At 46.1% G+C, this 27,772-nt stretch overlaps 1 protein-coding gene, 1 long non-coding RNA gene and 1 pseudogene across 3 annotated transcripts in view; 1 reads left to right on the top strand and 2 right to left on the bottom strand.

The window, feature by feature from the left end:
* Positions 1-23,210, bottom strand: part of ACAD9 (acyl-CoA dehydrogenase family member 9) — a 42,171-nt gene extending 18,961 nt beyond the window's left edge. For both annotated transcript variants that reach the window (XM_081526541.1, XM_081526542.1), the window contains exons 1-2: positions 22,990-23,210; positions 18,812-18,905 (exon numbers count right to left, since the gene is read on the bottom strand). In XM_081526541.1, coding sequence (XP_081382667.1) covers positions 18,812-18,905; positions 22,990-23,136 — 241 coding nt within the window. In that variant the 5' untranslated portion in view covers positions 23,137-23,210. The remainder of the gene's footprint in view (positions 1-18,811; positions 18,906-22,989) is intronic.
* On the bottom strand, positions 2,749-7,502 carry LOC145520320 (uncharacterized). Its single transcript, XR_014064403.1, has 2 exons — positions 7,390-7,502; positions 2,749-5,281 (listed from the first exon to the last, which is right to left on the bottom strand). It is a non-coding gene; the product is annotated as an uncharacterized LOC145520320 (long non-coding RNA).
* Positions 9,095-15,062, top strand: LOC145520838 (proteasome subunit beta type-7 pseudogene; annotated as a pseudogene).
* Positions 23,211-27,772: the final 4,562 nt, after the last annotated feature.

The following is a 27,772-nucleotide window of genomic DNA, read 5'->3' as shown; positions in this document are numbered from 1 at the left end:
CAGAGGGTTCACTGGGGCAAAAACAATGCCTACCTGTGGCTGGCGATTCTCAGTACCCACATTCTCTGGCATATAGGCTACGAATGGCTTCTGGTAAGTCTCAGGAACCTCCCTCAGACTCATCCCCTCGGCTATATTCTCAAGAACTAGAAAAACTTTGGACCTGAAAACCTGGAAAAGAAAAGGCTCCCTTTCTTTTGCAATGAAGCCTGGCCCCGGCACAAATTGAGGGACCAAGAAAAACAGCCTCTTACTGGCACACTAAATTATAACACAGTCCTCCAACTTGACCTGTACCGTCGGAAACAAGGAAATGACTCAGAGGCCCCTGACATTCACAACTTCACAGCCCTCGGTCAGAGTCCGGGTCTGAGGGACTCAGGGCATGGGAGTCTTTCTGTTGCTCCTCCACTCCCTCAAGCCCCTCCCTTCTACATCCCCTCCACCAGATCTTCTAAAAAACTCCCATATTTTAAAGAATCCTCTTCTGACTTCCATCAGAGTGGTGGGGTGGTGGCGGGGGAATCAGGGTTCCCCAACTCCTTCAATTTCCCTCAGACCTTCAGAATCTTTGGGTCAAACTGAGACCTGCCCCTCCCGAGAGGGACAATCTGTGCTGGGATAACATCTTATCAGTCAGTCTGCCCCTACTATTAGGGCCAATGTGAGCATTCTCTAGATCATTCTCTCTTTAAATTTTAGCTATGAGACCATGACCAGAGAGGGAAAAAAGACAGTATGGCTGTGATCTTCTTCAGACTCTGGAGAAAGCTGGTTGAAATGAAATCTTTTTGAAATCGCAAAACTGGTTCTTTCTGCATATGCAATTAGAAAAAAGCTAGCATGTTGAAATACTTTAAGCTCTGACCTGAGAAAACAGAGACATGCCTAGGAAAGAGCCTGAAGTTAACTCTTCTCAATCTTTGAAATACACAGCGCGCTTTGCCTAAGACTTCAGCCTTGGGAAACCAGTAGAACTTCAAGTCAAGAAAAAAAGTGGTGTGGGTGCAAAGAGACGAGATCTCTGTCTGGATTAGTGTGTGTTTCAGTGTGTGTCTTTGGTTAATATTGCTGAGGTTAATTTGTAAATGAGCTCAAATTTAATTGATCTGAGGAAAAGTAAGGGCTTACAAATCAAACAATTCTAAATGAAGTTCAGGTTCGCGTGAACTGGGAAATACTCAGTATTAAACTAATACTTGGTATTACTGTTTATCTAAATAATTTAGACGTATCTTAATTACCAACATTAGGTGTGATACTTTTATTGTGCCTTGGTTCAATATAAACTAAATAAGATCTTATTTTATCTGTTATAAATTTTTCAACAAGGAAAGTCACTTGATGTGAAGAAAAGTCTCAGGAAAGAAAACGCAAATGAGTTAAGAGCTTTGGGTGATTTATGTTTGCCAATGGTTCGTGGATACTTAAGGAAAGCAGAATGTGTCTTTGTAACTTAAAAGGCTTTAAGAAATGGAATGACATTTTATTAAGGGAAAAGGAAGTAGGTCTGACTCTTTGCAACACCGTGGACTGCAGCACGCCAGGCCTCCCTGTCCATCACCAACTCCCAGAGTTTACTCAAACTCACGTCCATTACATCAGTGATGCCATCCAACCATCTCATCCTCTGTCGTCCCCTTCTCCTCCTGCCTTCAATCTTTCCCTACAGGTGGCAGTTTCAGAACAGGCAAATAAAGTGATGAATATGGAAAGTGAAAAAGGCGTGCGGAAAGTAGACCCCAGGAAAAGTAGAGTGCATGGTACAAGTTATCTCGAGGCGCTGAACTGCCTTTGAAATCTTTTATTGCTACTTTGACTAAGTGAATAGCTATTATTTCACGATGAATATGAGCCCGTAGCAGACTGGAACTTTCTCTGTTAAGAGAACAAAGTTTTCTTGGAATGCAGCTTTTGATAACAGACTGTGAATTTCTTTGCCGTTAAGTGATCTGTGCGTGCCTAGTCACTTCAGTCGTGTCCGACTCTCTGTGACCCCACGGACCATGGCCCACCAGGCTCCTCCATCCATGGGATTCTCCAGGCAAGAATACTAGAGTGGGTTGCCATTTCCTTCTCCAGTGAAAGTATGAAGCAAGTGAAGTGAAGTCGCTCAGTCATGTCCGACTCTGCAACCCCGTGGACTGCAGCCCACTAGGCTCCTCCGTCCATGGGATTTTCCAAGCAAGAGTACTGGAGTGAGTTGCCATTTCCTTCTCCTTAAGTGGTTTGTATTTACCTTTGAAACCTTTTGTTACTTTGACAAAATAACTACTATTTCACAATGATCTATGAAGATTATGGTACATGTAGGTAAAGCTCATTCTACTTTTTAAAAAAATTAACCCCTTATTGTCAGACTGTTGCTATCCTGATGTCCTTAAAACACAACAGTCTACTCCTAAACCAGCTAATTTAAAATGAATAAACAATGACTGTAAATCAAACAGTCAGGGCTATGGGAAATCCAAGACAGCCACTTGGCCTTTTCTGGTTCCCTGACAAATTTCATTTTTTTTTTTTTTAATGGGATAAAGCCTTCCTTAATTGCAGGGTTAATGCCCTTACAACGAAAAAAGAAAAAGGTTAAAAATGTGTCTTCTGCTTGGAGTATACTTTCTACAACCTCCAGTGCTCAAGGCACTTAACTGGACAAATCATACAAGCCTTAACAGAAACTTCACAAATTTCTTAAAACCATCAATGTCGCTATCATCTTCAATCATCAGGCAAGGACAACAGGACAGATTAATTACATGAGATGATTATAATTTTCATGAATTTTTGTCTGACATATTGTTGTTGTTCAGTTGCTCAGGTGTGTCTGACTCTTTGCGACCCCATGGACTGCAGCACGCCAGGCCTGCCTGTCTATCACCAACTCCCGGCGTTTACTCAAACCCATGTCCATTAAATCAATGATGCCATCCGACCATCTCATCCTCTGTTGTCCCCTTCTCCTCTCACCTTCAATTTTCCCAGCATCAGGGTCTTTTCCGATGAGTTAGTTCTTCACATCAGGTGCCCAAAGTACTGGAGTTTCAGCTTCAGCATCAGTCCTTCCAATGAATATCCAGGACTGATTTCCTTTAGGAGGGACTGGTTGGATCTCCTTGCAGTCCAAGGGACTCTCAAGGGTCTTCTCCAACACCACAGTCCAAAAGCATCAATTCTTCGGCGCTCAGCTTTCTTTATAGTCCAACTCTCACATCCATACATGACTACTGGAAAAGCCATAGCTTTGACTAGACAGATCTTTGTTGGCAAAGTAATGTCTCTGCTTTTTAACATGCTGTCTAGGTTGATCATAGCTTTTCTTCCAAGGAGCAGGCATCTTTTAATTTCATGGCTGCAGTCACCATCTGCAATGATTTTGGAGCCCAAGAAAATAAAGTCTCTCACTGTTTCCATTGTTTCCCCATCTATTTGCCATGAAGTGATGGGACTGGATGCCATGATACATTAAGTTAACCTTAAAAATGCCTTCCAACATTAAAAACAAATTACCAATACAGGTAATGTTCTATTTCTTGATCTGGGTGTATTCATTGCACAAAACCGTTACAACTAAACATTCATGAGACCTAAACTTTCCTGAAGGTGTTTACTAAACTTGAATTTTTGATTTACTACCTGTACCTTCTAGAAAGTAAGAGAACAAACACACAACTGTCATTACTGCCCTGAAACATTTGGCAACACAGCCAGACTCTAGGCAGTCTCTGGACCCAGCCCCAGTGTTCAGAACCACACTCTTTCCCCAGAGTCCACAGGTTCTGAGAACAAGTCAGTTTGTCGACTATGAACACACGTTCAGCAAAGCAAAACTCAACCATCATTGCGTTAGGTCTGCAACTGCAGACTTTCATATGAGTCAAGTTAAAGTGTTCCCATAAGCTGCCAACAAATTAAACTTCATCACTATTATAAACCATAAAAACAACCATAACCATGCTTATAAATTTTTATACACATGGGTCACTAATGAGAAATATAGGTTCCCTAAATGGAGTGCAAACCCCTCATTTTTTTACTTCCACAACTTTACTGGCGTATATAATTGGCACGTAATAAGTTGCACAAACATAGAGTAACTTTTTGAGTTCTGAGGTCTGTTCGCCCATGAAACCGTCCCCACATTCAACAAAAACACTTCTATCCCAACTTCCTGGTGTCCCTCTGTGATCAATCCTTCCCTCCATCTCCTTCCCCAGGCAACTACTCATCTTTTTGTCTATGGATTAGTTCGCATTTTTCAGTTTTATATACATGGGATCACACAGCATTTTGTTGGTCTGGCCTCTTTGATTTGGCATAATTGTTCAATGGCCTACTGTATGGGTAAAAAATTTTTACCTATTCACCCCACGAAGGACATTTGAGTGCGTGGTACAAGTTATCTTGAGACGTTGAACTGCCTTTGAAATCTTTTATTGCTACTTTGGCTAGTGAAAAAGAATTTTCAATTAGCCCCGTTTTTGTGCAGTACATGTCACAGCCCCAAAACCTGTTGGGGGTCTCAGAAGGACCATATGTATTCAGGTTTTGGGGCTGTGACATGTACTGCACTCTGGAGCGCAGTGGCTGGGCTGTGTGCTAGGGTACGCTCAACTTTTAAGAAAGTGTTCAAAAACAGGCTGCCTTAGCATACAGCGTACTGAGGACACAGAGAAGACCCGTGTGTCACTAGTCGAAGAGAACCAGCCTGAGACTGTGCATTCTCAACAGGGCAACACCGACCCCTGGGGGTGGAAACTGGTTCCGGAGGAAGAGAAGCAAACAAAAAACTTATGCATGAAGGACAGAAACACCTATAATACGGACAGAAACATGTATAGTATAGTTGTGGCATTACAATTTCACAAAGAGAGACTTCCGGGTGGCCCACTGGTTAAGAATCCAGCTGCCAATGCAGAGGACGCAGGCTCAGTCCCTGGTCTGGGATGATCTCACATGCCTCGGAGTAACAGCCCGTGCGTAGTGACTACTGAAGCCCGTGTGCCTACAGTCCATGCTCCGCAACAAGAGAAGCCACCGCAATCAGAAGCCCGTCATCCCAACGAAGACCCAGCGCAGCCACAACTAGATAAACGAATGAACAATTTTTTTAAATGCCACAGAGGGATGTGATTAGGGTAATGGGCAATGAGAGGGCAGTGATAATGAATAAAAGTGTTGAGAAACACTGCCCTGCAGGCTGCTCTGCTCCTTCTAACACTTCAAAGCAAGTCTTGAATGGGTCAAACTGAAATCCACAAGGCACAGGAAGCAGCAGGGAAACCTGAGTGCAGGGAGAACAAGAAAATCAGTCAACTGACTGTGACCCAGAAATAACAACGATGACATCAGACAAGAGTATTACAAGAGTTATTATAACTAAACTCTAAATTCTCAAAAAAGGAGGAAATATGAGCACAGTAAATAGAGATATAGAAGAAAAAAAAAACTCAAACTGCCCAGAGATGAAAGACCGCTTAAGATGAAAAACTCTAGATTGGATTAACAGTAGACCAAATACTAGGGGGAAAAAAAATTAATGAACAGAAGACATAATAATAAAAACTACACAAAATGAAAGACAAAAAAATAACTGAGCATCAGTGAACTGTGGGACAACCTCGAGCAGATCGCTCTCCATATATGTATAATCTCCAAAGGGGAGGAGAGAGTGGGGGAATGTGCCACGGCTGGTGATAAAACGAGTTTAAAGAAATCTAATGGTCAAAAATGTACCAAAGCTGATAAACACTATAAACACAGAGATCCAAGAAGGTCAAAGAACCCCAAGAAAAGTGTGAAGAAAACTATACTAACATCAATTTCTCTAAAACCACTTAAAAGCAGCCAGAGACAAAAGAAACAACACATGAAAAAAAAAAACAAACAACAAAGATAAAACGGTAGCAGGCTTCCTTTGTGGCTCAGCTGGTAAAGAATCTGCCTGCAACACGGGAGACCTGGGTTGGGAAGATCCCCTGGAGAAGGGAAAGGCTACCCACTCCAGTGTTCTGGCCTGGAGAATTCCATGGGCTGCCATGGACTGGATTATATATATAACATCACACTAGAACAATCATATACCCAAAACCACTGAGAAGGCAGAGACTGGGGGAGGGTGAAATGGGTAAGGGGGTCAATTGTCCGGTGAGGGGTGGGAGCTCCGGTTTTGGTGGGGGGCGTGGTACAGCACACACAGAAGTAGGAATGTAACATCGCACACGTGAAACATACGATGTCACAAACCAATGTTACCTCAATAGAATATAAATTAAAAAAGGCAAAAACTGTCAAATGGTATTTTAAAATGCTGCTCATATGAAATCACTTTATCATTTTTATTTTGAAATAATTTTAAAGAAAAGTCACCAAAATAATATAGAGTTCCCGGATACTTTTCATCCAGCTTTTCCTAAGAGAAGCTTACAGAATCATGGGGAAACCAACACAATTACGAAATTGACATTCATACAGTATTTCACTGGCTTTTCCATTGATGCCCTGTTTTCCGGCCTGGGATCCAGTCCAGGAGCCACACTATATTCAGCTGTCATGTCTCCTTCGTCTCCAGAGTGAATCCAAGGATGCAAACGAGGCAACTACATGACGACCAAGGAGAACTGTCCTGACAACGCAGGAGTTGTTCAGGGTTCAAAACCCAGGCAAAGTATTTCGCCATGTCAAAAGAATAAACAGAAAAAACCCAATCATCTTCAAAGAGGCAGAAAAAACACTGGACAAAATTTGATCAACACAATTTACATTGAAAACCCTCCACAAACCAGAAGCAGAAGGAAACTTCCTTAACCCGGTTCAGGGCACCTACAAAAAACATACAACTAACATCATACTTAAGATAACAGACTGAAGGCTTTCTCCTTAAAATCAGGCACAAGGCAGGGAAGTTTGCTCTGACCACTCCTATTAGACATAATGGAGATGTTAGCCAGTGAATCAAACAAAGAAAAGAAAGAAAACCAGATTGGAAAGGAAGACATGAAACTCCCCTCATCACCAACAACGTGACTGTCCAGGTACTAAACCCTCCAAGAGCAACCAAAAAAGCTCTGTGAGCTGCTAAGCGAGTTTAACAAGGCTGCAGGGTACAAGAGCCAATTGTAAAAACCAACTGTACTCACTGAGAGGATGTATCAAGGGAACTAAATACGTGAAAATTTTCTACATCAGGCAAAGGCAAATTAAAACCACAAGATAACACTCTACATCTATCAGAACGGCTACAGTTTCTAAATCTTTTTTTTTTTTTTAAATAAACAAAATCAGTGACAACACCAAATCCTGGCAAAAAGGCACAGAAACTAGAATATATTGCTACCGGGAACGTGAAATAGTAAAGCCAGCACTCTGAAAATAATTAAACACACAAATTACCTCAAGACCCAGCAACCTCATTCCTGGCCATTTGTCCCAGAGAGATGAACACATGTTCACACAAAGCTTGAACACAAATGTCCACAGAAGGTTTACTCATAAGAGCCCCTAAACTGGAAACAACCAAGATGTTCTTAAGCTTCAGAACAGTCAACAAACTGTGGCAACGCGTACATGAAGAGTACTGAGCAGTAAGAAAGCACAGCAGCACAGCGCCGATGCACAGCACCTACAGGAGGGCGACGCAAAGCGAAGAAGCCCATCTGCGCCAAGTTCACACACTGCGTGTTGTTGTAGATACATTACGGTGCGATTAGTACCATGTTTTTGAAACAACAAAATATACAAAGGGAGAAAAGACTAGTGGTTTCCAGAAGCTGGGGGAGGAGTGGGCAAGAGGTGGCTCTGGCTGTCAGAGGAATGTATGAGTGATTCCTGTGCTGGAACTGTTGTGTGTCACGATCTATACACGTGGCAAAATTACAAAGTACACACACACAATCAGTAAACGCAAAACGGGCAAAATCGGCATTCAGGCTGATGTGCAGTTCCTGGTTGTGAGAAAGGAGAGCAGTCTTGCACAATGCATTCCATAAAGGTAAGCACTGGGAGAAACGGGCTGGGTGAGGGGTAAATGGAGGGTATGACTACCTTAAAGCAACCAACATCATCACGCCGCTTGTCATACTGCATACTATTTAATTGTAGGAGATAACCCTGAGGTTGAATTAAGAAATCTTCACAAAACACCAACATCTGCTGAAGTTCAACTAAAACTGATTTTCAAAGGCAAAAACTAAGACACAATGGGTTACATTATAGTTCCTGTACCTCCTTTAACAAGTGTGAATTTCTTTTACATATGAAGTAAATAAAATATAGATTATGAAGAAAAATTCCAGAAATAGGAAGTATGTACAGAAAAATGTTAACTTTCACACCACTGTAAAAATAATGTGTAAAAAAATCAATGTATTTCTATATACAAACAACAAATAATCAGGAGTCAAAATTTCTAAAAATATCACGATAATATCAAAGAATTTTAAATACTTATGGATATATTTTTACAAACCATCAAAAAAGAAGAAGGATAAGTTGAGAAACCATCAGAAGCTTTTTGTAAAATTTGTCCACACTCTATACACTGACCATGACAACACAAAACGTTGGTGAGAGAATTAAGAATCAAATAAATGGGGAGATATTCCACAATTGGGGATCTGAAAATTCAGTACTGTTACAAATCTGAATTCTCCCTGAAACTGATCTGTGGGTTTACTGTAATCCCAATCATACACAGGCCTTTTGTTGAAGCTGAAAAGCTGATTCTAAAATTTATGAGCTGATGTGAAGGACCCAGAGGAGCCAAACGACCTCAGAAAAGAAGAAGCTGGGGAATGAACACGGCCGGGCTCCAAGCCTAAGACAAAGCTCAGGAAAGACGACAACTTAACACGTGCGTGAAGACAGACAAAACAAGAAGCAGAACAGAGGATTCACACACAGACCCACGCACAAAGTGCTTAACTGATTTTTCCCACCTTTTCATATTGTGGCAAAATACACATATAATTTACTACCTTAACCAGCTTTTTAAACAAAAGATATTTATTTTTGCTGTGCTGGGTCTTGGTTGCAGCGAGTGGGCTTCTCTGGTTGTGGCATTTGGGTCTAGAGTACTCGGGCTCAGCAGCTGTAGCGCATGGGCTTCGTTGACCCACGGCAAGTGGGATCCTAGCTCCCCAACCGGAAACTGAACCCGCGTCCCCGGCACTGGAAGGTGGATTCTTAACCACTGGACCATCAGAGAAGTCCCGCGTTGCATGTATCAATCGTTCATGTCTTTGTAATGCTGAGTAGTAATTCCTCATACACATATACCAAAATTTGTTTATCCATTCACCTATTAATTGACATTTGGTAGGTATCCAGACTTTTGCATTCCAATCCTCTATAATGAGGTCAAACTGCCAACATTCATTGGATCACAGAAAAAGGAAAGGAATTCCAGAAAAACATCTATTTCTGCTTCATTGACTATGCTAAAGCCTTTGACTGTGTGGATTACAACACTGTGGAAAATTCCTGAAGAGATGAGAATACCAGACGACCTTCCCTGTCTCCTGAGAAACCTTTATGCACGTCAAGAAGCAGAATTGATGCTTTCAAATTGTGGTGCTAGAGAAGACTCTTAGAATCCCTTGGACTGCAAGGAGATCCAACCAGTCAATCCTAAAAAAAATCAACTCTGAATACTCATCAGAAGGACTGATGCTGAAGCTCAAATACTTTGGCCACTTGATGCAAAGATCCAACTCACTGGAAAAGATGCTGAAGCTGGGAAAGATTGAGGGCAAGAGGAGAATGGGGTGACAGGATGAGATAGCTGGATAGCATCACCAACTGAATTTGAGCAAACTCTAGGAGAGAGTGAAGGACAAGGAAGCCTGGCATGCTGTAGTCCAAGGGGTCACACAGAGTTGGCCATGACTCAGCAACTAAACAACTAGAAGAAGCAACAGTTGTTAATAGAATAGGACATGGAACAATGGACCAGTTCAAAATTTGGAAAGGAGTACAAGTCTGTATATTGTCACCCTGATTATTTAACTTTTATGCAGAGTACATCATACAAAATGCCAGGCTGAATGAATCACAAGCTGGAATCAAGATTGCTGGGAGAGATACCAACAACCTCAGATATGCAGATGATACCACTCAAATGGCAGAAAATAAAGAACCAAAGATCCTCTTAATGAGGGTGAAGCAGGAGCATGAAAAAGCTGGCTTAAAATTCAACATTCGAAAAACTAACTAAGATCATGGCATCCGGTCCCATCACTTCATGGCAAACATTAATAAAAGGGGAAAAAGTAGAAACAGTGACAGATTTTATTTTCTTGGGCTCTAAAATCACTGTGGATGGTGACCACAGACACAAAATTAAAAGATGTTCCCTCTTGGAAAGAAATCTATGACAAACCTAGACAGCATCTTAAAAAGCAGAGACATTATTTTGCCAACAAACGTCCATCTAGTCAAAGCTATGGTTTTTCCAGTAGTCATGTATGGATATGAGAGTTGGACCATAAAGAAAGCTGAGTGCCAAAGAACTGATATTTCCAAATTGTGGTGCTGGAGAAGACTCTTGAGAGTCCCATGGACTGCAACGAGATCACACCAGTAAATCCTAAAGAAAATCAACCCTGAATATTCATTGGAAGGACTGATGCTGAAGCTCCAACACTTTGATGCCAAGCTCCAATACCTGATGCCAAGAGCCAACTTACTGGAAAAGACCTTGATGTTGGCAAAGATTGAGGGCAGGAGGAGAAGGGGGTGACAGAGGATGAGATGGTTGGATGGCATCATCAACTCGGTGGACATGAATTTAAGCAAAGTTCGGGAGATAGCAGAGGACAGAGGAGCCTGGCATGCTTCAGTCCATGGGGTTGCAAAGAGTCAGACATGACTTAGCAACTGAGCAAGGTATCCAGGGCTTAGCTGTCAAAAAAGGGTGCTGTGAACATTTTTCTGTAAGTCTAGTGCAGACATGTGTTTACATTTCTCTTGGGGAAATATCTAGGAGGGCACTGCCTGAATCATGACAGGTTCATGTCAAACTCTAAGGAAGTGCCAGGCTGTTTTCCAAGGTGGTCACCACCTCACACGCCCACTGGTGCCTTGGAGTTCGTTGCCCCACATTTTCACCAGCACTGGGTATGGGCAGCTTTCCAATGCTAGGCACAACAGTGAGTGTGCTGTCACACCTCACTGTGGTTACACCTTCCTTTCCTCGATGACTGAGGAGATGTTGGGCATTTTTTCATGTGCTGATTTTGCCAACTGTACGTCTTTTGTCGGTGAAGTGTCTTTCAACTGTTTGATGCATTTTGGGGGAATTGGGTTTTCTTACTGAGCTTTAGGAAGTTTCTTTATGTACTAGAGTTAAGACTTTTAACTGGTATATGTTTTACAAAATTCTGCTTCTGGTTTGTGGTTTTTCTCATTTTCTTAACAGTGTCTCAAAGAGCATGGCTGGGGTGGGTTGGAGCTGGGTACTGAGGCTCGGGAGGTCAGACCTGGGGACAGGACTGGGGTTGCTGTGGGAAGCCAGCCTGAGGTGCTCGAGTGTGCTCTGCCACAACCAAGGGGGTCTGGGAGGAAGCCTGGGCCAGCCAGAGAGGTGAGGCACCGATGGGGGGGGATGGGCTGTCACGGCCATCTGCATTCTCCGGGGGCAGGGCACCACCTACCTGTGCTCCAGGGGCAGGTGCAGGCTGCCATCGTAGACTCCAGAGGCCACCGCGGAGGGTCCTGGGAGCGGCTGCAGGTCACCACCCCACCATCTGGGAGCCTGTGCGGCCTGCCATCGCCCAGGGCTCTGGGCCAATGACCCCAGGCCCGCTGCTGCTTCCGAGGCCCCACAGCCCAGGGCCAACCCTGCCCCCACTCCCCAGGAGTGCACAGTGAGGGCGTGCGACCCGCCGCCACAGCGCAGGGCGGTGGGGGGGGTACCCATGGCTGGGAGCCAGCCACTAGCCCCATGTTCCTGGGAACCTGCGCACCCCCATCCAAGAGGTAACGGCCAGCACACACTAAGCAAAAGGCAGCAAGCATCCAAAGCAAAAACAACCCTCACACCAAAAGACATTAAACCCACACAGGCTACCCAGGGACACTCCCTCCAAGACAACAGTAGGTTAACTCTTCCTCCTAAACTCACAGGCTAGGAGAAATATGAGCAAAACGAAGAAGCAGAGGAACCACTCTCAGGTAGAAGACCAAGAAAATCTCCCTGCGGGAACAATAAAACAGACCTCTTCAGACTAAGAGACACTGATTTCAAAAAGGAGATAAGGAAACTACTGAAGGAATTACAAAAGACTATCAGCAAGTAAGCAGATTAGTGTAGAAAGGAACTAGGATCTATGAGGAGGAGCAAAGAAAAATTAGAAAGTTCATTTACTGAGCTCAAGGCAATAAACAGCAGAACGAATAATGCATTAGAAACAGTAAGTGACCTGGAAGATAGACTAGTGGAAACTACCCAATCAAAACAGCAGACAGAAAGTCAAATGGGGAAAAAGAAAGCAATGTAAAAGACCTATTGGATAATAAAAAGTGGGCCAATCTATGCATAATAGGGGTTCCAAAAGGAGGAGAGAGAGAAAAGGGCATTGAAATGTATCTTAAGAAATTATGGCTGAAAATTTCCAAAAGCTAAACAAGGAAATAGGTATCCAGGCATAGGAAGATAAACCCAAACAAACCTACACCAAGACATAATAAAAGTAACCAAAGTGAAAGATAAGGGGAGGATTCTAAAGGTAGGAAGAGAAAAACAGTTCTTTACAAGGGAACCCCCATGGGGCTATCAGCTGATTTCTCCACAGAAGCACTGCAGGCAAGAAGGGAGTGGCAAAACACACTCAAAGCCTTGAAAGAGAAAAACCTGCAACCTAGAATAATCTATCAAGATTATCATTTGGAACAGGAGGAGAAATAAAGAATTTCTTAGACAAGCAGAAACCAAAAGAGTACAGCAATACTACACCATCCTAAAAGAAATATTAAAAGGTCTTCTCTAAATAGAAAAGCAGCAGGAAGAAATAGGAAGCAGGAAATCACTAAAGGAAAATAAACCATTTAAATTAGCCAGTATACAGATTAAAAAAAACAACAACAACACCTATTTGTGAAAGCAATGATAAACAAACGGAACAGCAAAGGGAGAAACAGGAAGATGTAAACAGGGACATCCAAATCTTAACATGTGAGGAAGGAAGGAAGAAAATGCACTTTGTTTTAAGAATGTGTTTGAACCTATATAACTGTCAGTCTAAAGCAAGCAGATAAAGGAAGGGGCTAACACAGTAGACACGGAGAAGGCAGTGGCACCCCACTCCAGTACTCTTGCCTGGAAAATCCCATGGACGGAGGAGCCTGGTGGGCTGCACTCCATGGGGTCGCGAAGAATCGGACACAACTGAGCGACTTCACTTTCACTTTTCCCTTTCATGCATAGGAGAAGGAAATGGCAACCCACTCCAGTGTTCTCGCCTGGAGAATCCCAGGGACGGGGGAGCCTGGTGGGCTGCCGTCTATGGGGTTGCACAGAGTCCGACATGACTGAAGCGACTTAGCAGCAGCAGCAACATAGTAGACAAACAGCAACCACAAAGCAAAAACATACAACAGAATAACAAAAACCCAAAGAAGAGAACACTAGCATCATATAAAAGGTATCACCACAGCAGGAGAGAAAGAAACGAAGAATCCACTGTGAAGCACGTGTGAAAAGGCAATAGGTACATATGTATCAATAATTACCTTAAATTAATGGCCTGAACGCTTCATTCACAAGATACAGAGTGTCAGACTGGATAAAAACAAAAGCCTACAATATGCTGCCAACAAGAGACCACCAGAGGGCAAAGGACACACCCAGACTGAAAGGGAGAGGGTGGAGGGCATGAGCCACTTGTTGGGGGTTTCTCTTTTGCTAACTGCCACTGAAAGGCCATCTTAGCAGTCAGTTTTGCAAAGATAAAGGACAAGCTTCCAACGGCCCGGAAAACAGGGACAACCATTGCAGGGGTGGTCTATAAGGATGGCATGGTTTTTGGAGGAGATACAAGGGTGATTAAAGGGATGATTGTCGTTGACAAGAACTCAAAAATACACTTCATATCTCCTAACAGTTACTGCCGTAGTCCTGGGACAGCTGTGGGCACAGACAAGACGACCCAGCTCACTTCCTCCAACCTGGAGCTCCACTCCCTTTGCACGAGCTGTCTTCTCAGAGCTGTGGCGGCCAGTCCGAGGCGGCCGCAGACAGATACCCTCCGGGTAGCAAGGTTACATCGGGGCAGCACTAGCTTTGGGGGAGATGTCACTGGGCCTCACCTCTACAGCGTCGGTGCTCATGCTTAGCCGTTGAGCTGTCTTATGTCACCACGGGCTCTGGCTCCTTGATAGCCATGGCCATGTTTGGAGATAAATTTAGGACAGATATGGAGGAGGAAGCCAAGAAGCTGGTGAGGGAAGCCATAGTGGCTGACACCTGCAATGACTTGGGGTCTGGAAGTAACATTGATCTCTCTGTCATCAGCAGTTTCCTATTATTGGATTCCTATCGATTTCTCCCTTTATGTCTGTTAGTGTTCGTTTTAGATATTTGGGTGTTCCAAAGCGTGTGTTTCAGAGGTGTCCGACTCTTTGCGACCCCATGGACTGTAGCTTTCCAGGCTCCTCTGTCCTTGGGATTCTTCAGGCAAGAATAGCCGAGTGGGTTGCCACTTCCTTCTCCAGGGGCTCTTCCTGAACTAGGATTGACCCCATGTCTCTTACATCTCCTGCCTTGGCAGGCGGATTCTTTACCACTAGTGCCCCCTGGGGAGCCTGCTGCTGGCAGGTGCATGCACGGTGATGAGCTATTGATTTCTTATCATTATATAGTGTCCTTCAACTTTTTATTCTCTTTGTTTCACAGTCCACTTTGTCTGAGTACTGAAGCTCCCTTTTTGGTCATTTCCATTCACATGAAATACCCTTTTCATCCCTCATTTTCTTTTCTTTCTTTGGGTGGTCATTTTTTATTGGGTTTCCTCAGCAGACACCGGCCAAACATCTTACAGGGGAAGCCTCCGTTGCCCCCAGCCTTCTAGGGCCTTGACCAGCCACCGCCAGCCCCATTCAGGAAGTGTCCGCTGTTGGGCCTGGACAGTTTCCAGGGCAGTGACTTTTTCACTGAGGACTGTAGTGGTCCTTTCTCACATCTGTACTGGCCAAACCCGCTCCCCTTCTTTTTGGGCACTGAGTACGGGTGGAGAGAATCCAGCTTGCTCTTGCTGACGACAGAGAGATCAATGTTAACAATAAATCCTGGAGAGGGTGTGGAGAAAAGGGAACCCTCCTACCCTGTTGGTGGGAATGTAAATTGCTGCAGACACTAAGGGAAATGGTAGGGAGTTTCCTCACGAAACTAAAAATAGAATTCCCATATGACCTAGCAATCCCACATTTGGGAATATACCTCAAAAAAACTATAATTCAAAAAGATGCACGCACCACTATGTCCACAGCAGCACTGTTCACAACAGCTGAGATGTGCAAACAACCTAAATGTCCATCCACAGATGAATGGATAGAGAAGATGTGGCCCACATACATACAATGGAATACTGTTCAGCCACAAAAAATGAAATAGTGCCATTTACAACAACATGGGTGCAACTACAGATTATCATACTAAGTGGGCCAGAAACAGCAGACAGAAAGTCAAATAGGAAAAAATGAGAGAAAAAAAAGCAAAGATGCTCAACATCAGTAATTATTAGAGAGATGCAAATCTACAGAAATCTAGAGAAATGCAAGACTACAATGAGATACCACCTCACATCAGTCAGAACAGCCATCATCAAAAACTCTACAAAAAAAAAAAAAAGCTGGAGAGGATGTGGAGGAAAAGGAACCCTCTTACACTGTTGGTAGGAATGTAGACAGATACAGCCACTCTGAGAACAGCATGGCGGGCCCTTAAACACTACTCAGTAACACCATATGACCCAGCAGTCCCACTCGTGGGCATATACCCTGAGAACATCTTAATTCAAACAGGCACACGCAGCCCAGTGTTCACTGCAGCACTATTTACAATAGCCAGGACAGGGAAGCAACCTGGATGTCCATTAGTGGATGCATGGAGAAAGATGTGGTACACATACACAATGGTATATTACTCAGCCACTACAAGCAATGAAACTGAGTCATGTGTAGTGATGTGGAGGGATCTAGAGGCTGTGATACAGAGTGAAGGAAGTCAGAAAGAGAAAAACAAACATCGTGTATTAATGCATAGACTAATATAGAGAGTCTAGAAAAATGGTACCGGCGAACCTATTTGCAGGGCAGAGACAGAGATGAAGACGTGGAGAATGGCCACGTGGACAAAGAGGGGACAGGAGAGTGAAACAAAGTGGGAGGTTAGGATTGACACACACACACCACCACACGGGGAACAGCCAGCGGAAGCTGCTGACCAGCGCAGGAAGCTTGGCTCGGCGCTCCGTGCTGACCTAGAGGGGTGGGGTGGGGTGGGAGTGAGGTCCCGGAGGGAGGGGATATATGTGCACCTGTGGCTGGTTCATCATGTTGTACAGCAGAAACTAACACAGCATCGTAAAGCGATTATACTACTTTAAAAAAAAAAATGCGGGAAACCTAAACAATTTATTCTCTTATCTTAAAAATATTATGAAAACTTAGATTGTAGTAACAGAATATGTATCTTGGGTATTAGAAAGCATTTGAAACAGAAGAGATAAAATATGGAGGGTTGTAAATTTGGCAAGTGATACATTTCTTAGGGCTTTCCTGATAGCTCAGTTGGTAAAGAATCCACCTGCAATGCAGGAGACCCCGGTTCGATTCCTGGGTCAGGAAGATCCTCTGAAGAAGGGATAGGCTACCCACTCCAGTATTCTGGCCTGGAGAATTCCATGGACTGTATAGTCCATGGGGTTGCAAAGAGTCAGACACAACTGAGCAACTTCACTTTCAGGCTATATCATTCTTTTTTAAACCATCACCATAGTTTCTTCTGTTGCTACATTTCTTTTGGGCTTCTCTCGTAGCTCAGTTGGTAAATGCAATGCAGAAGACCCAGGTTTGATCCTGGGTTAGGAAGCTCCCCTGGAGAAGGAAATGGCAAACCACTCCAGTATTCTTGCCTGGAGAATTCCACGGACAGAAGAGCCTGGCAGGCTACAGTCCATGGTGTTCCAAGAGTCAGACACGACTTAGCAACTAAACCACCACATTTCTTATGCGTAGCTTGGAAATTATGTTGTCTTACCCCAGTGCTGCTAAGTCACTTCAGCAGTGTCCGACTCTGTGCGACCCCACAGACGGCAGCCCACCAGGCTCCTCTGTCCCCGGGATTCTCCAGGCAAGAACACTGGAGTGGGTAGCCTTTCCCTTCTCCAGGGGATCTTCCCAACCCAGGGATCGAACCCAGGTCTCCTGCATTGCAGGCGGATTCTTTACCAGCTGAGCCGCAAGGGAAGCCCAAGAATACTAGAGTGGGTAGCCTATCCCTTCTTCAGAGGATCTTCCTGACCCAGGAATCAAACTGGGGTCTCCTGCATTGCAGGTGGATTCTTTACCAACTGAGCTATCAGGGAAGCCCTAAGAAATGTATCACTTGCCAAATTTACAACCCTCCATATTTTATCTCTTCTGTTTCAAATGCTTTCTAATACCCAAGATACATATACACCCCAATAAACAGTGACTATTACTACTACCAAAAAAAGAAAAGTGGGCAGAAGACCTTAATAGACATTTCTTCAAGGAAGACATACAGACGGCCAAGAGGTGGATGAGAAGATGCTCAACATCACTAATTACCAGAGAAATGGAAATCAAAAGTACAATGAGGTACCACCTCACTGGTCAAAATGTGTGCATGCCTGCTTGTGCTCAATCATGTCTGAGTCTGTGCAACTCCATGGACTGGAGCCTACCAGGCTCCTCCATTCATGGGATTTTCCAAGCAAGAACACTGGACTGGGTTGCCATTTCCTCCTCCAGGGGATCTTTCCAACCCAGCGATTGAACCTGTGTCTCCTGCATTGAAGGCAGACTCTTTACCCGCTGAGCCATCAGGGAAGCCCACTGGACAGAATGGCCTCACCAAATAGTCTACTAACTAGATAGCTTATGATTAACGAGCAGTTGAAAAGATCTTTTAAGCAAAATATGCCAATAGTACTGTTTCTCTGATTAATGTACACTGGCACCCCACTCCAGTACTCTTGCCTGGAAAATCCCAAGGACAGAGGAGCCTGGTAGGCTGCAGTCCATGGGGTCGCTAAGAGTCGGACACGACTGAGCAACTTCACTTTCACTTTTCCCGTTCATGCATTGGAGAAGGAAATGGCAACCCACTCCAGTGTTCTTGCCTGGAGAATCCCAGGGACGGGGGAGCCTGGTGGGCTGCCGTCTATGGGGTCGCACAGAGTCAGACACGACTGAAGCGACTTAGCAGCAGCAGCAGCAGCAGCAGCTTCTACTATTAAATATCAGAACATTTTCAGGGCTTCCCTGGTGTTCTGTTGGGTAAGAATCTGCCCTGCAATGCGGGGGACAATAGTTTGATCCCTGGCCTGGGACGATCACAGCTACTAAGCCTGTGCTGCACAATGCGGAGAAGCTGCTGCAATGAGAAGCCTGCACACTGCAATTAGGGAGGAGTCCCCAGTCTCTGCAACTAGAGAAAAGCCTGCATGCAGGAACAAAGACCCTGCACAGCCAAAAATACATAAATAAAAATTTGTTTAAAAAATATATATACATATATTGAAGTATCACCCTGAAAATGGAAAGCTGTAATGATAAAGAGAACCCTACATACCTTCTTCGGTGAAGAATTTTTCTACAGGTTCCACAAACTGATTAATTTCATTAAGTTCATCTTGGCTCACTTCTGGAAATGGGAAAACTTCTTTCTGAAAATGATGAACACATAGTAAAAATGTAACTGTGGGCAACCTTCCACAGTTGTCATATCAGTCAACAGGGAAGGGAAAGGACACGCCAGTGTCCACATTGGCTGGCCGAGCCTTCTGTGCTGAAGGAACCGGACAGCAAACTTTGGCAGGAGCTCAGGACACGAGAACTGCGTCAGACTCCACCACCTCGGTCCAGCCTCCTCCCTGATCAGCTTTCCTTACTAAGTGACGAGGACTCTCCTATGAAACAGGGAGCCTGGGCTAACGTTTCCAGCTCCAGCATGGTCCCTGCTGTGCAGCTTGCTAACCGGGCGTTCTTAGTCGGATCCCTTCACCCGTCCCCACGGCCATTTTCTCACCCAGAAAACGCAGGTGGTCTTTGTGAGGGCCGTGGAAGATAATGCACGAGAAGGCTCTTTACTAAAACATCAAAGCTCACCTTAGTTATTTCGTGAGCTTAAAAATGCTGCCACTGACAAGAACGTACTGTGGTCGCCCTGTCCGCATCAGTTTCTCCCATTACAGGTGATGCCTCAGAAGGCAGCTCTGGGGCTCAAAAGAGATGATGTGTCCTAAACACGAAGCGATTGACCAGGGAGCGGCCAGTGCTTCCACCCGAGCCTGGATTCCCCATGAGGCCTTCGCTCTATGTTGGTTAAAATCATCCCACTGAGACTTCAGCGGCTTTTGGGCGCCACCCTCCCCTTCAGCTGCCAGCACGATATGACTTTCTGGATTTGACCAGCACCTGCTGAAAAGTGACGTCCCAGCCCCGAAGCCGCCCCCAGGAGCCTGGCCTCTCCTCACAGCACCTCTCACCAGGTGTTTGGAGAAAATTCTTGAAAGGAGAGGAGTCCTCTCTCCTCCCTCCAGCCCACAGGCTCTCAAGTCTGTTTTCTCCTCTCGGGCCCCCTGTACAGGTGAAGGGTGGATTCCACCCCAAAACTGAGAGCTGACTTAAAAGGAATCCCTGCCTTCAGGCCACCTTCGACCCTGCCCCGCAGGGGGTCTGGAAGGAAATCACGCTGAGCTGTCATCACTCTGCAGCCACTTGGAACAAAGCTGGCTCTTTAGCTGAATACAGAAGCTGGGTCCACTGCACTGGCCTGCACAGCCTCATGGGCTCACCTGAGCCAGCTGCAATGGCTGCACTAGAGGAAGAAGATTCTGGAATCAGTCAGCAGCAAAGTGAGAAAAGAGAACACAGTGGGGCCAGTTTGGCCTAAACTCCAACCAAAGGAGAACCCGCCAGGAGAGAAGTCTCGAGAGCATGTGAGGATGAATCTCTGATGGCAATATTCATAGTTTGCATGGGGTGTCTCCTGGGTGCTAGGTTCAATTTCATTTGCAATTTTCAAATTTTCGAAAGCAGTGGAACTGGTTTTTCCAATTATTCTACATATGTAGAAACCACATATGTAACATAGATGAAAGCCAAGTTGCTCCTGGCTGAGGCTGTGAATGGGGAGAAGAGTCACCCAGATCCCTCCCACTGGTTCCCACAGGAGACCCGCAGGCATTCTCAGGAACACTCTGAGGGCAGGGGGACAACGGCGTGATCGTGAAGGTCTCCTTCCAGGTTGAGATTCTGGGCATCTCTGTGCCATGTTGCTGCTCAAACCCCAACAATGCTGAGACCGTGGCGGCCTGAACCAGGGCAGTACTGGTGCAAGCGCTTACAAGCTGTCAGATTCTAAATGGACCCTGAAGGTAGAGAAGACAGGATTTGCTGTCAGATTAGATGTGGATTATGAGAAGACGAGGCACCCCAGGGATCTGACCTTGAAGTGGAGCAGGACCCTGTGGCCCTTGCCCTATGTCCTCAGCCTGCCTTTCGTCTGCGGAAATACTTACGCCAAAGAATAAGTTTAATCAGAGAAGTGAGAAAATGCAGAAAGAAGGGAATACAGTCAAAGGAGACCAAATAATAAGTAGTCATTAAGCATAGTCAAGGACCTTTAGTTCCTTCTCAAGGGCTACAGATAATATTCTGAGCCATATCCTGCGAGCTGTCTTATAGATATTGAAGCCTCCACCTGGGGGAAGAAGTTAACTTCATGATGACCAGACTATAGCCATGACATAAGCTGCTATAATTTCGAGAACTGGCCTCATGGAAATGGGAACTCACCCTGGAACTGAAGTCTAACTGTACTTAAAACAACCAAGATGATGCTGGTCAGTTCACTGATGACCAATTTCAAGATGACTGTCAGAGCTGACTGTGCAGTTTTTGTACGTAACCCCCTCCCTCAGTCTATAACAGCTCTTCCCTGCAGGTGGGGCGGGGGAGGAGAGCCAGGCTTCGGATAGGCCCCCACCCGCCGCCCCCCCCCAACTCCAACCCTGGCTGTCAGCATCCAAAATAAAGCAAACTTTCCTTTCCACCCATCTGGCCTCTTTATTGACTTCTGAGAGGTGAGCAGCCGGACTTCACGTTCGGTTACAACCTGAACAAGTGGAACGGTAGAGTCACCATCATCTCCAATAAGACGACCAGAGGGAAAGGCAGGGTTGGGTGGAGAGACCAGGAACTCAGTTTTGGATGGGTTAGACAGGCAATGCCTAGTAATACCCAAGTGCAGCTTTTGACTGGAAGGGTAGATATACAAAGAGACTGGAGCTCAGGGGAGAAATCTCATCTGGAGAAATAAATGTGCACCTTCAGGATACTGATGGCATGATACTAAATTAGATCATCAGAGGAATGGTTAGAGATGAGGACGATACACAGACTGAGCCTAAACCATTCCCACTTCAACTGAGCTGGTCAGAAATGCTGGCCAATGTTTCGATGTCAAAGAGCCAAGAAGGGATCAATGCCCTTGAGTAGCTGAGAAGACTTGGGGGTCTAGCTGGCCTTTGCTAAGAGCAGACAGTTTTGCCATTGTGATGCAGAGAATGCAGACCACATGTGGGAAGGAGGTAAATGTAGAGGTGGAACTTCTTACCTAAATGGGTGCATTTTCTCAATAAACAAAAAGCAAGGACAGCAGGTGAGAGTGATGGGGGAGATGGTGCTAAAGGTTTGGAGAAAGGGAAGCATAAGACATGCGTGTTCTTTCTTCCTCACGCTGCTGGAAGGCGCGAGTTCCCAGGAAAGAGCACCACACAGCCCCAGGTTCTGGGGGAAATGGCTTCCCTAACTTTTAACGGCCTAGCTTTGCGCTTTTTAGCAGGGCAAACCATTCCAGTCTGGGTGTCTGCACCTGTAATGCCTGACAACCTTAGACAAAGCTCTAGAGAAACCAAGGAATGACTCCTAAAGTAGTACAGAATCAGCCAACATCGCAGCCAAGCTCCAAGCACTTCACACACGTTTTTCTTTGGTTTTCTGGCTACCTGTAGGAGGGGGACAAAGGCTGCTTTTACTATTTCCTGTATGAGAGCAGGGAGCAACTTCACAGGACTGGTTAGCCCAAGCTCACAGCACCAGTAGGTGTTGCAGCCAGCACTGACTCCTCAATCTGCGGTCTCCTACATCTGCCCCACGTGCGGCAGTTTAATAAAGCATTTCCACGCATATACAATCTCACTGGGGCCTCCCCACACACCTGTGAGACAGAGCATACCGCGAGCTCCGCTTTAAGGCTGAAAGACCTGGGGCTCAAAGTCACAGAGCCGAGGTCGAGTCCAGGTCTTCTGACTATTAGAGGCTGGTGCGTGCTCAGCAACCAAGCGGCTACCACTCCCGGGTCCCGCGACCCGTGGAAGGGCTGGGCGGGCACGCCAAGCGTCCTTGGAGCCGCGCTCCCGAGGAAACGAACTTCTGGGGCGCCGAGACGCGGCCGTGGAAGCCGACGGAGGAGAGGCACGGCGGGGGCTGCGTGTAAGAGGCAGAGAGGAGGCCCCTCCCCCGCCCCCCACACAGTTCGGGGCCGGGACGCTGAGCTGAGGGTCACTCAGCGCCCACCTCAGCCAGGGTCTCCCGAAGCAGGAGCACGCGGCTCCTCAGAGCCGGGGGGCCGGCACGCCCGCCCTCAGGTGCGTTTCTGAGGCAGCGTGTGGGGGCTCTGGAGCGGACTCAACTCGCCCCTCCGCGAAAAGGGCAGAAGGCAGGGAGACCGCGGCGCCGCCTCACCTTCTGGATCTTGCCCAGGAAGAGCTCCTTGGCGAAAGCTCGGCTCGGCGGACTGGTGAGCAGCGGGCGTCGGCTCACGGTGAACGCCGCTGAGGCGCGGCAGAAGCGCGCCGCCACCGAGCACAGGAAGAGCCCACTGCCGCTCATGCTGCCCGCGAAGCCGCTCTCGCCGCTGCTGCCACCTCCCCGGCACTTCAATCACGGCCCGCCGACCTCGCGCCGCCGATGACGCCATCCGCCCGCGCCGGCCCCCCGCCTCGGCCTCCAATGCGCCTGCGCGGCCTTGGGCTCGGGCCCCGGGCGGCTCGCTGATTGGACAGCGGCGGGGGGGGCGGGGCACCGCAGTCCAACACCCGCGGTCTTTGCCAAACGCGGTCACTAGCTGGGGCTGCAGGGATCTAGTGGGAATAAAGAGTTGGGGACGGGGACTTCTCTGGTGGTCTCGTGGTTAAGACTCTTCCTGCCAACGCAGAGGACTTGGGTTAATAGATCGCTGGTCCGGGGAATCCACCCCCATGCCTAGGGGTCACTAAGGCACAACTGCTGAGCCACAACTACTGAAGCCCCTGCGCCCGGCGCCCAGTGCTCCACCGCAAGGGAAGCCACCGCACTGAGAAGGCCAGGCACGCAAGGAAGAGTAGCCCCTACCCTCCCCAGCTAGAGAAGGTTTGCAAGAAACAAGAGGCTCAGCACAGCCAAAAATAAATAACATAAAAATAAATATAAAATAATGTTTTAAATAAAAATAAATTTAAAACCATTTTTAAAGCGGAGATGGGGGAAATTCATGATATTGAGTATCTCTGAAGGGCGTGCACATGCGGGTTACAGTCCTTGTTTTATGTCAATGGTCTATTCATGAGGATTCCTTTGGTTTTGCTTCATAGCTTACGTGTATGTCACACATTTGGGAGACAGAGGAAAAGGAAAGGGGTATTGCACCAGAAAGAAGCCTGGACAAGACCCTGTAGTTACTACGTCCCTGGAAAACGCCAGCCTGAAGGTGGGCGAGGGACAGGACAGGGAGGAGTGGCACCCCACACACACCCAGCAATGCCCTAAAGGCCTTTCTCATATTGAAAATGCTTTCTGCCTCCATCAGAACTCAAAGAGTAAGGAGAAGTGCTTTCATCTTAATATGCTGTGCCTGGCCCAGTAAAAGATGGACTTGTTCGGGTAAAGACTTGATGATGAAGCCACACTCCTTCTTGGGAGGGACTCTAACCCACTGTCATTTAAATTGAAACCACACAACTCGTGTCAGGACTTACTGAACCTCGGGTTCACAGAAAGAAGTCGGGTCACAGAAAGAAGTCAACGAGAGGCAAAGTGATAGGCAAAGAGTGAGTCTGTTAGCACAGGACATTTGTGAGAGATACAAGTGGACTGGCAAGGGAACACAGCCCCGAGAAACAAGAGGGCTACATCTTTATCATCTAAGAAAAAGTGGGGAGGGAAGACAAACTTCCTCTTCATTCTTGGGCAGCCATCAAGGCTTAACATCATTAGTTCCTCCTTAGAGTTTACATGGTCTAACCAGGACTGTTCTGGCGCTATTTAAATCATATTTATATTAGCAACAGTGTGGTCACATAGTCTAAAACGTGGCGATTCATCTCAGGTCTCAGCAGAATGTCCCCTTTCATCCAGTTTCTTTCCCCTTTCACCTGTATTTCTGTCTTGGCTGAATGCAAAACTGCTACTCTTAAAGGAACATTAACTCTAACTCTTCATGGAACAAGATTCAGATCCTGTATCTTTTGTCTTGTGTTTTAACTCTCAGGGTGTGTGGCTTGAGTGTGCCTGGCACTTGGATGCACCGGATCTTCCTCTAAAGTAGTGTAGATTTTTGTTAGCTTATTGGATTCTTTTCTTGAGTGGTTATTAGCTTGTAACAGCCTCCCGAACTCCCTTAAAATTCTCTGTCTTTAATCCTCTAGTGAGATTTCTAAACTGACTATCCTACTCTAGCCTTATCAGTGACACACCATCAGGGGAAAAAAAAGTTCAAAAAAATTCTTGGTGGCAAAATACCCGTCCTTGCAGGCAACTTCTGCAATGTGTCATCTGTTTTTGTCTTTAACTTGTTAAGCCTTATCACTTGGTTTCTTCATAGTGGTCAATATTTGCCAGCGTCCGCATTCAGCTTCTCAAGAAGGCATTTGATAATGACGGCCTATGAACCACCTCTGCAGGTAAGACAAGCAAACAACAAAAAAGTGACACTACTTGCTTTTAACTTTGAGCTGGTGAACATTTGGGCCAAAAAAAAAAGTAGTCTAATCAATCAAGTTATCCAATAATTTAGCCGGATCCTCCTTGAATTAACCAAGTGAGAAATGCAGTTTCCAAAATAAAAATTAGAAAAAAATTAAGGCATAATTTCTATGCACTCTGATAGCACGTGTGGCGGGAAATGTCTTGGAGCACTGCTACTTTTGTCAGTGTGTAAAGTCAGTTTCCCAGTCTGTAAAAGTGAATATCATGTCACCTCACAGGGTTCTCATAAGGATTAGCTAAGTCCATACGATAGCATCTACCACAGTAAATGATCATTGCTTTTCTTGTAATAATATAAAAATTTAAAACTGGGCACACACTCAAGTATTCCATCTTATACTTGAGTATTAGCCTTTGAGAAATAGGATGTCATTTGTAAACAGTTTGCTTTAGATATAGAATTTCCACGGTTCATATTTAAAACACTCTCACCATGGACATACCTCTATGATAATGTCATAACTGGTTCCCATACACGGCGTATCAGCAAACAACCTGGCACTCTTGAGCAGCCATGGAGTTGGTCTTAGCACACCAGGATGCTTGGCTCTGGACCTCTGCACATCATCTGAGTAGGAAATTATTCCTGCCCTCCTCAGCGTGAAAGCCACACAATGGGAAGGTCATGGAGAAATTTACTAACACAGAACAGGAGAGAAAGAGGTGGCCTTTTCTCCTGTCCCAAGGCTGTGAGGGCAATAGTCAGTCATGGGAAAAAGAGAGTCTAGTCAAGGTTCCTGCCCTCGGCGTCCTAATGATGGGCTCACAGGTGAGTCATGCACAGGAACCACCAGTGCCATCTCCTGCTGAGAGAAGCTGGCTGACACCTCACTGTCTAGACGTCAAAAGTCTGCACAAAGAGAGGTGTCCTTCAGAGAGTACTTTGTCTCACAGATTATGTTGTCCTTCCTTATGTGCTTCCTTCCCTTTCAGATGTGTATCTGTCCCCTTTATCATGGGAACATGGAAGTCACTGGCTTGTTGAAAGCCATAAAGGTGACGAGGTGTTGTTGGTTGAATTGTGCCCCCCCACCCCACAAGATTCATTAGCTGAAATCCTAACCCCAGTAGCTGACAACGTGACCTTTCCTGAAGAGAGGGTTTCCTATGGCATTCCGCTGCAGCTGTGTAATGAGCTGACTTAGGAAGAGGTCATAGTGGGGTGGGGTGGATCCCTAGTCCAACGTGACCGGCACCCTCGTAAGCAGGAGAAATGTGGACACAGACATGTACCCAGGGGGATGGTGTGTGTGTGGAGGTGAAAACGGAGCTCAAGATAATGCTTCTACAAGCCAAGGAAGGCTAAGAGGGCCAGCCAACCCCAGAAGCTGGGAGCAAGGCCTGGATTGGCTTCTCAGCCCTCATGAGGAGCGAGTCCTGCAAACACTGTGACCTTGGACTTTTAGCCCCCGCAAGAATGAGCCGATTGGTCGTCTAAGCTCCCTGGTCTTTGGTTCTTTGTTAGAGCAGCCTTCCAGACTCAGAGAGGAGGACGTGCGGCTCTGGGCACACAGAACTGAATCGGGCCCGAAAGTGACCCCAGGGCTGGGCAGTCTCAGAGCCAGCACACCTCGAGCTCCGGCTGGAATCTGTATGACTTCCTTCCGGTTGTAAGAGACCGGAATTGAAGAATGAGTGGTCATTCTCTGCTGCCTCCTCTTTCACCAGCTGGAAGCAGAGGACTCTGTCCTGCCTCGGGTGGCAGGACAAGGTGGGAGGAGCCTAGCTCTTCCAATATTGGTCTTCCAAAAGAGGAAGGCCAGCCACAGAGGAGGCTGTGGGGCTGCAGCCCATGGAGTTCAAAAGAGACGGACACAACCGAGCTCCACGCACACGCTGGCAAGACTTGCTGGGCAAATAAAGATCTCTTGCTTTGTCCTCTCTCACTCCTGTTACTGGCTGATCTGAAATCATTCTGACGGAGGTCGGAAGCCCCATCACGCCTTGGCTCTCCCTCTCTGCCTCTGCCAGCTCCATGGCAGGGGGAGGTCCAGGTTGCATGGAGGGCCAAGCCCGGCCCTTGGTACTCAGGTGCCCAGTTCTCAGGTGTTCTGCTCCGTCCTTCCTACGCGTGATCATCAGTCGGAATGTTTTGGACTGACTCGTCTGAGTCCTTCTGCCTGGCAATGTGTCTTCACCAATCCCCTTTCTCCCCTTCCACCGCTACCAGGCACGATCTATTCCAGAATCTCAGTTGCAACACCTATCAAACGATAACATCAACACAAACATGGATTCCTATGCAAATATAGTGGGCTAATGTTTAATTTTCCTCCCACTCCACACACTTGCAACCCTGGGAGACGGGGTAAAAAAAAGTCCAGGCTTTGCAGGTGGCTAAATAGGCTAAGAATCCACCTGCAGTGCACTCCAGTATTCTTGCCTGGGAAATCCCATGGACAGAGGAGCCTGGTGGGCTACTGTCCATAAGGTCACCAAAGAGTTGGACATAACCTAGCCACTAAAGAACAACAACAAAATCTAAAAATAGAGGCTCTTCAGT

The sequence above is a fragment of the Giraffa tippelskirchi genome, chromosome 9, assembly GCF_054371585.1.
Source record: "Giraffa tippelskirchi isolate mGirTip1 chromosome 9, T2T-mGirTip1v1.2.pri, whole genome shotgun sequence".
NCBI classification, from domain to species: Eukaryota; Metazoa; Chordata; class Mammalia; order Artiodactyla; family Giraffidae; genus Giraffa; species Giraffa tippelskirchi.
The sequence above is the reverse complement of the archived record's forward strand: the minus strand, read 5'-3'. Positions and strand labels throughout refer to the sequence as shown.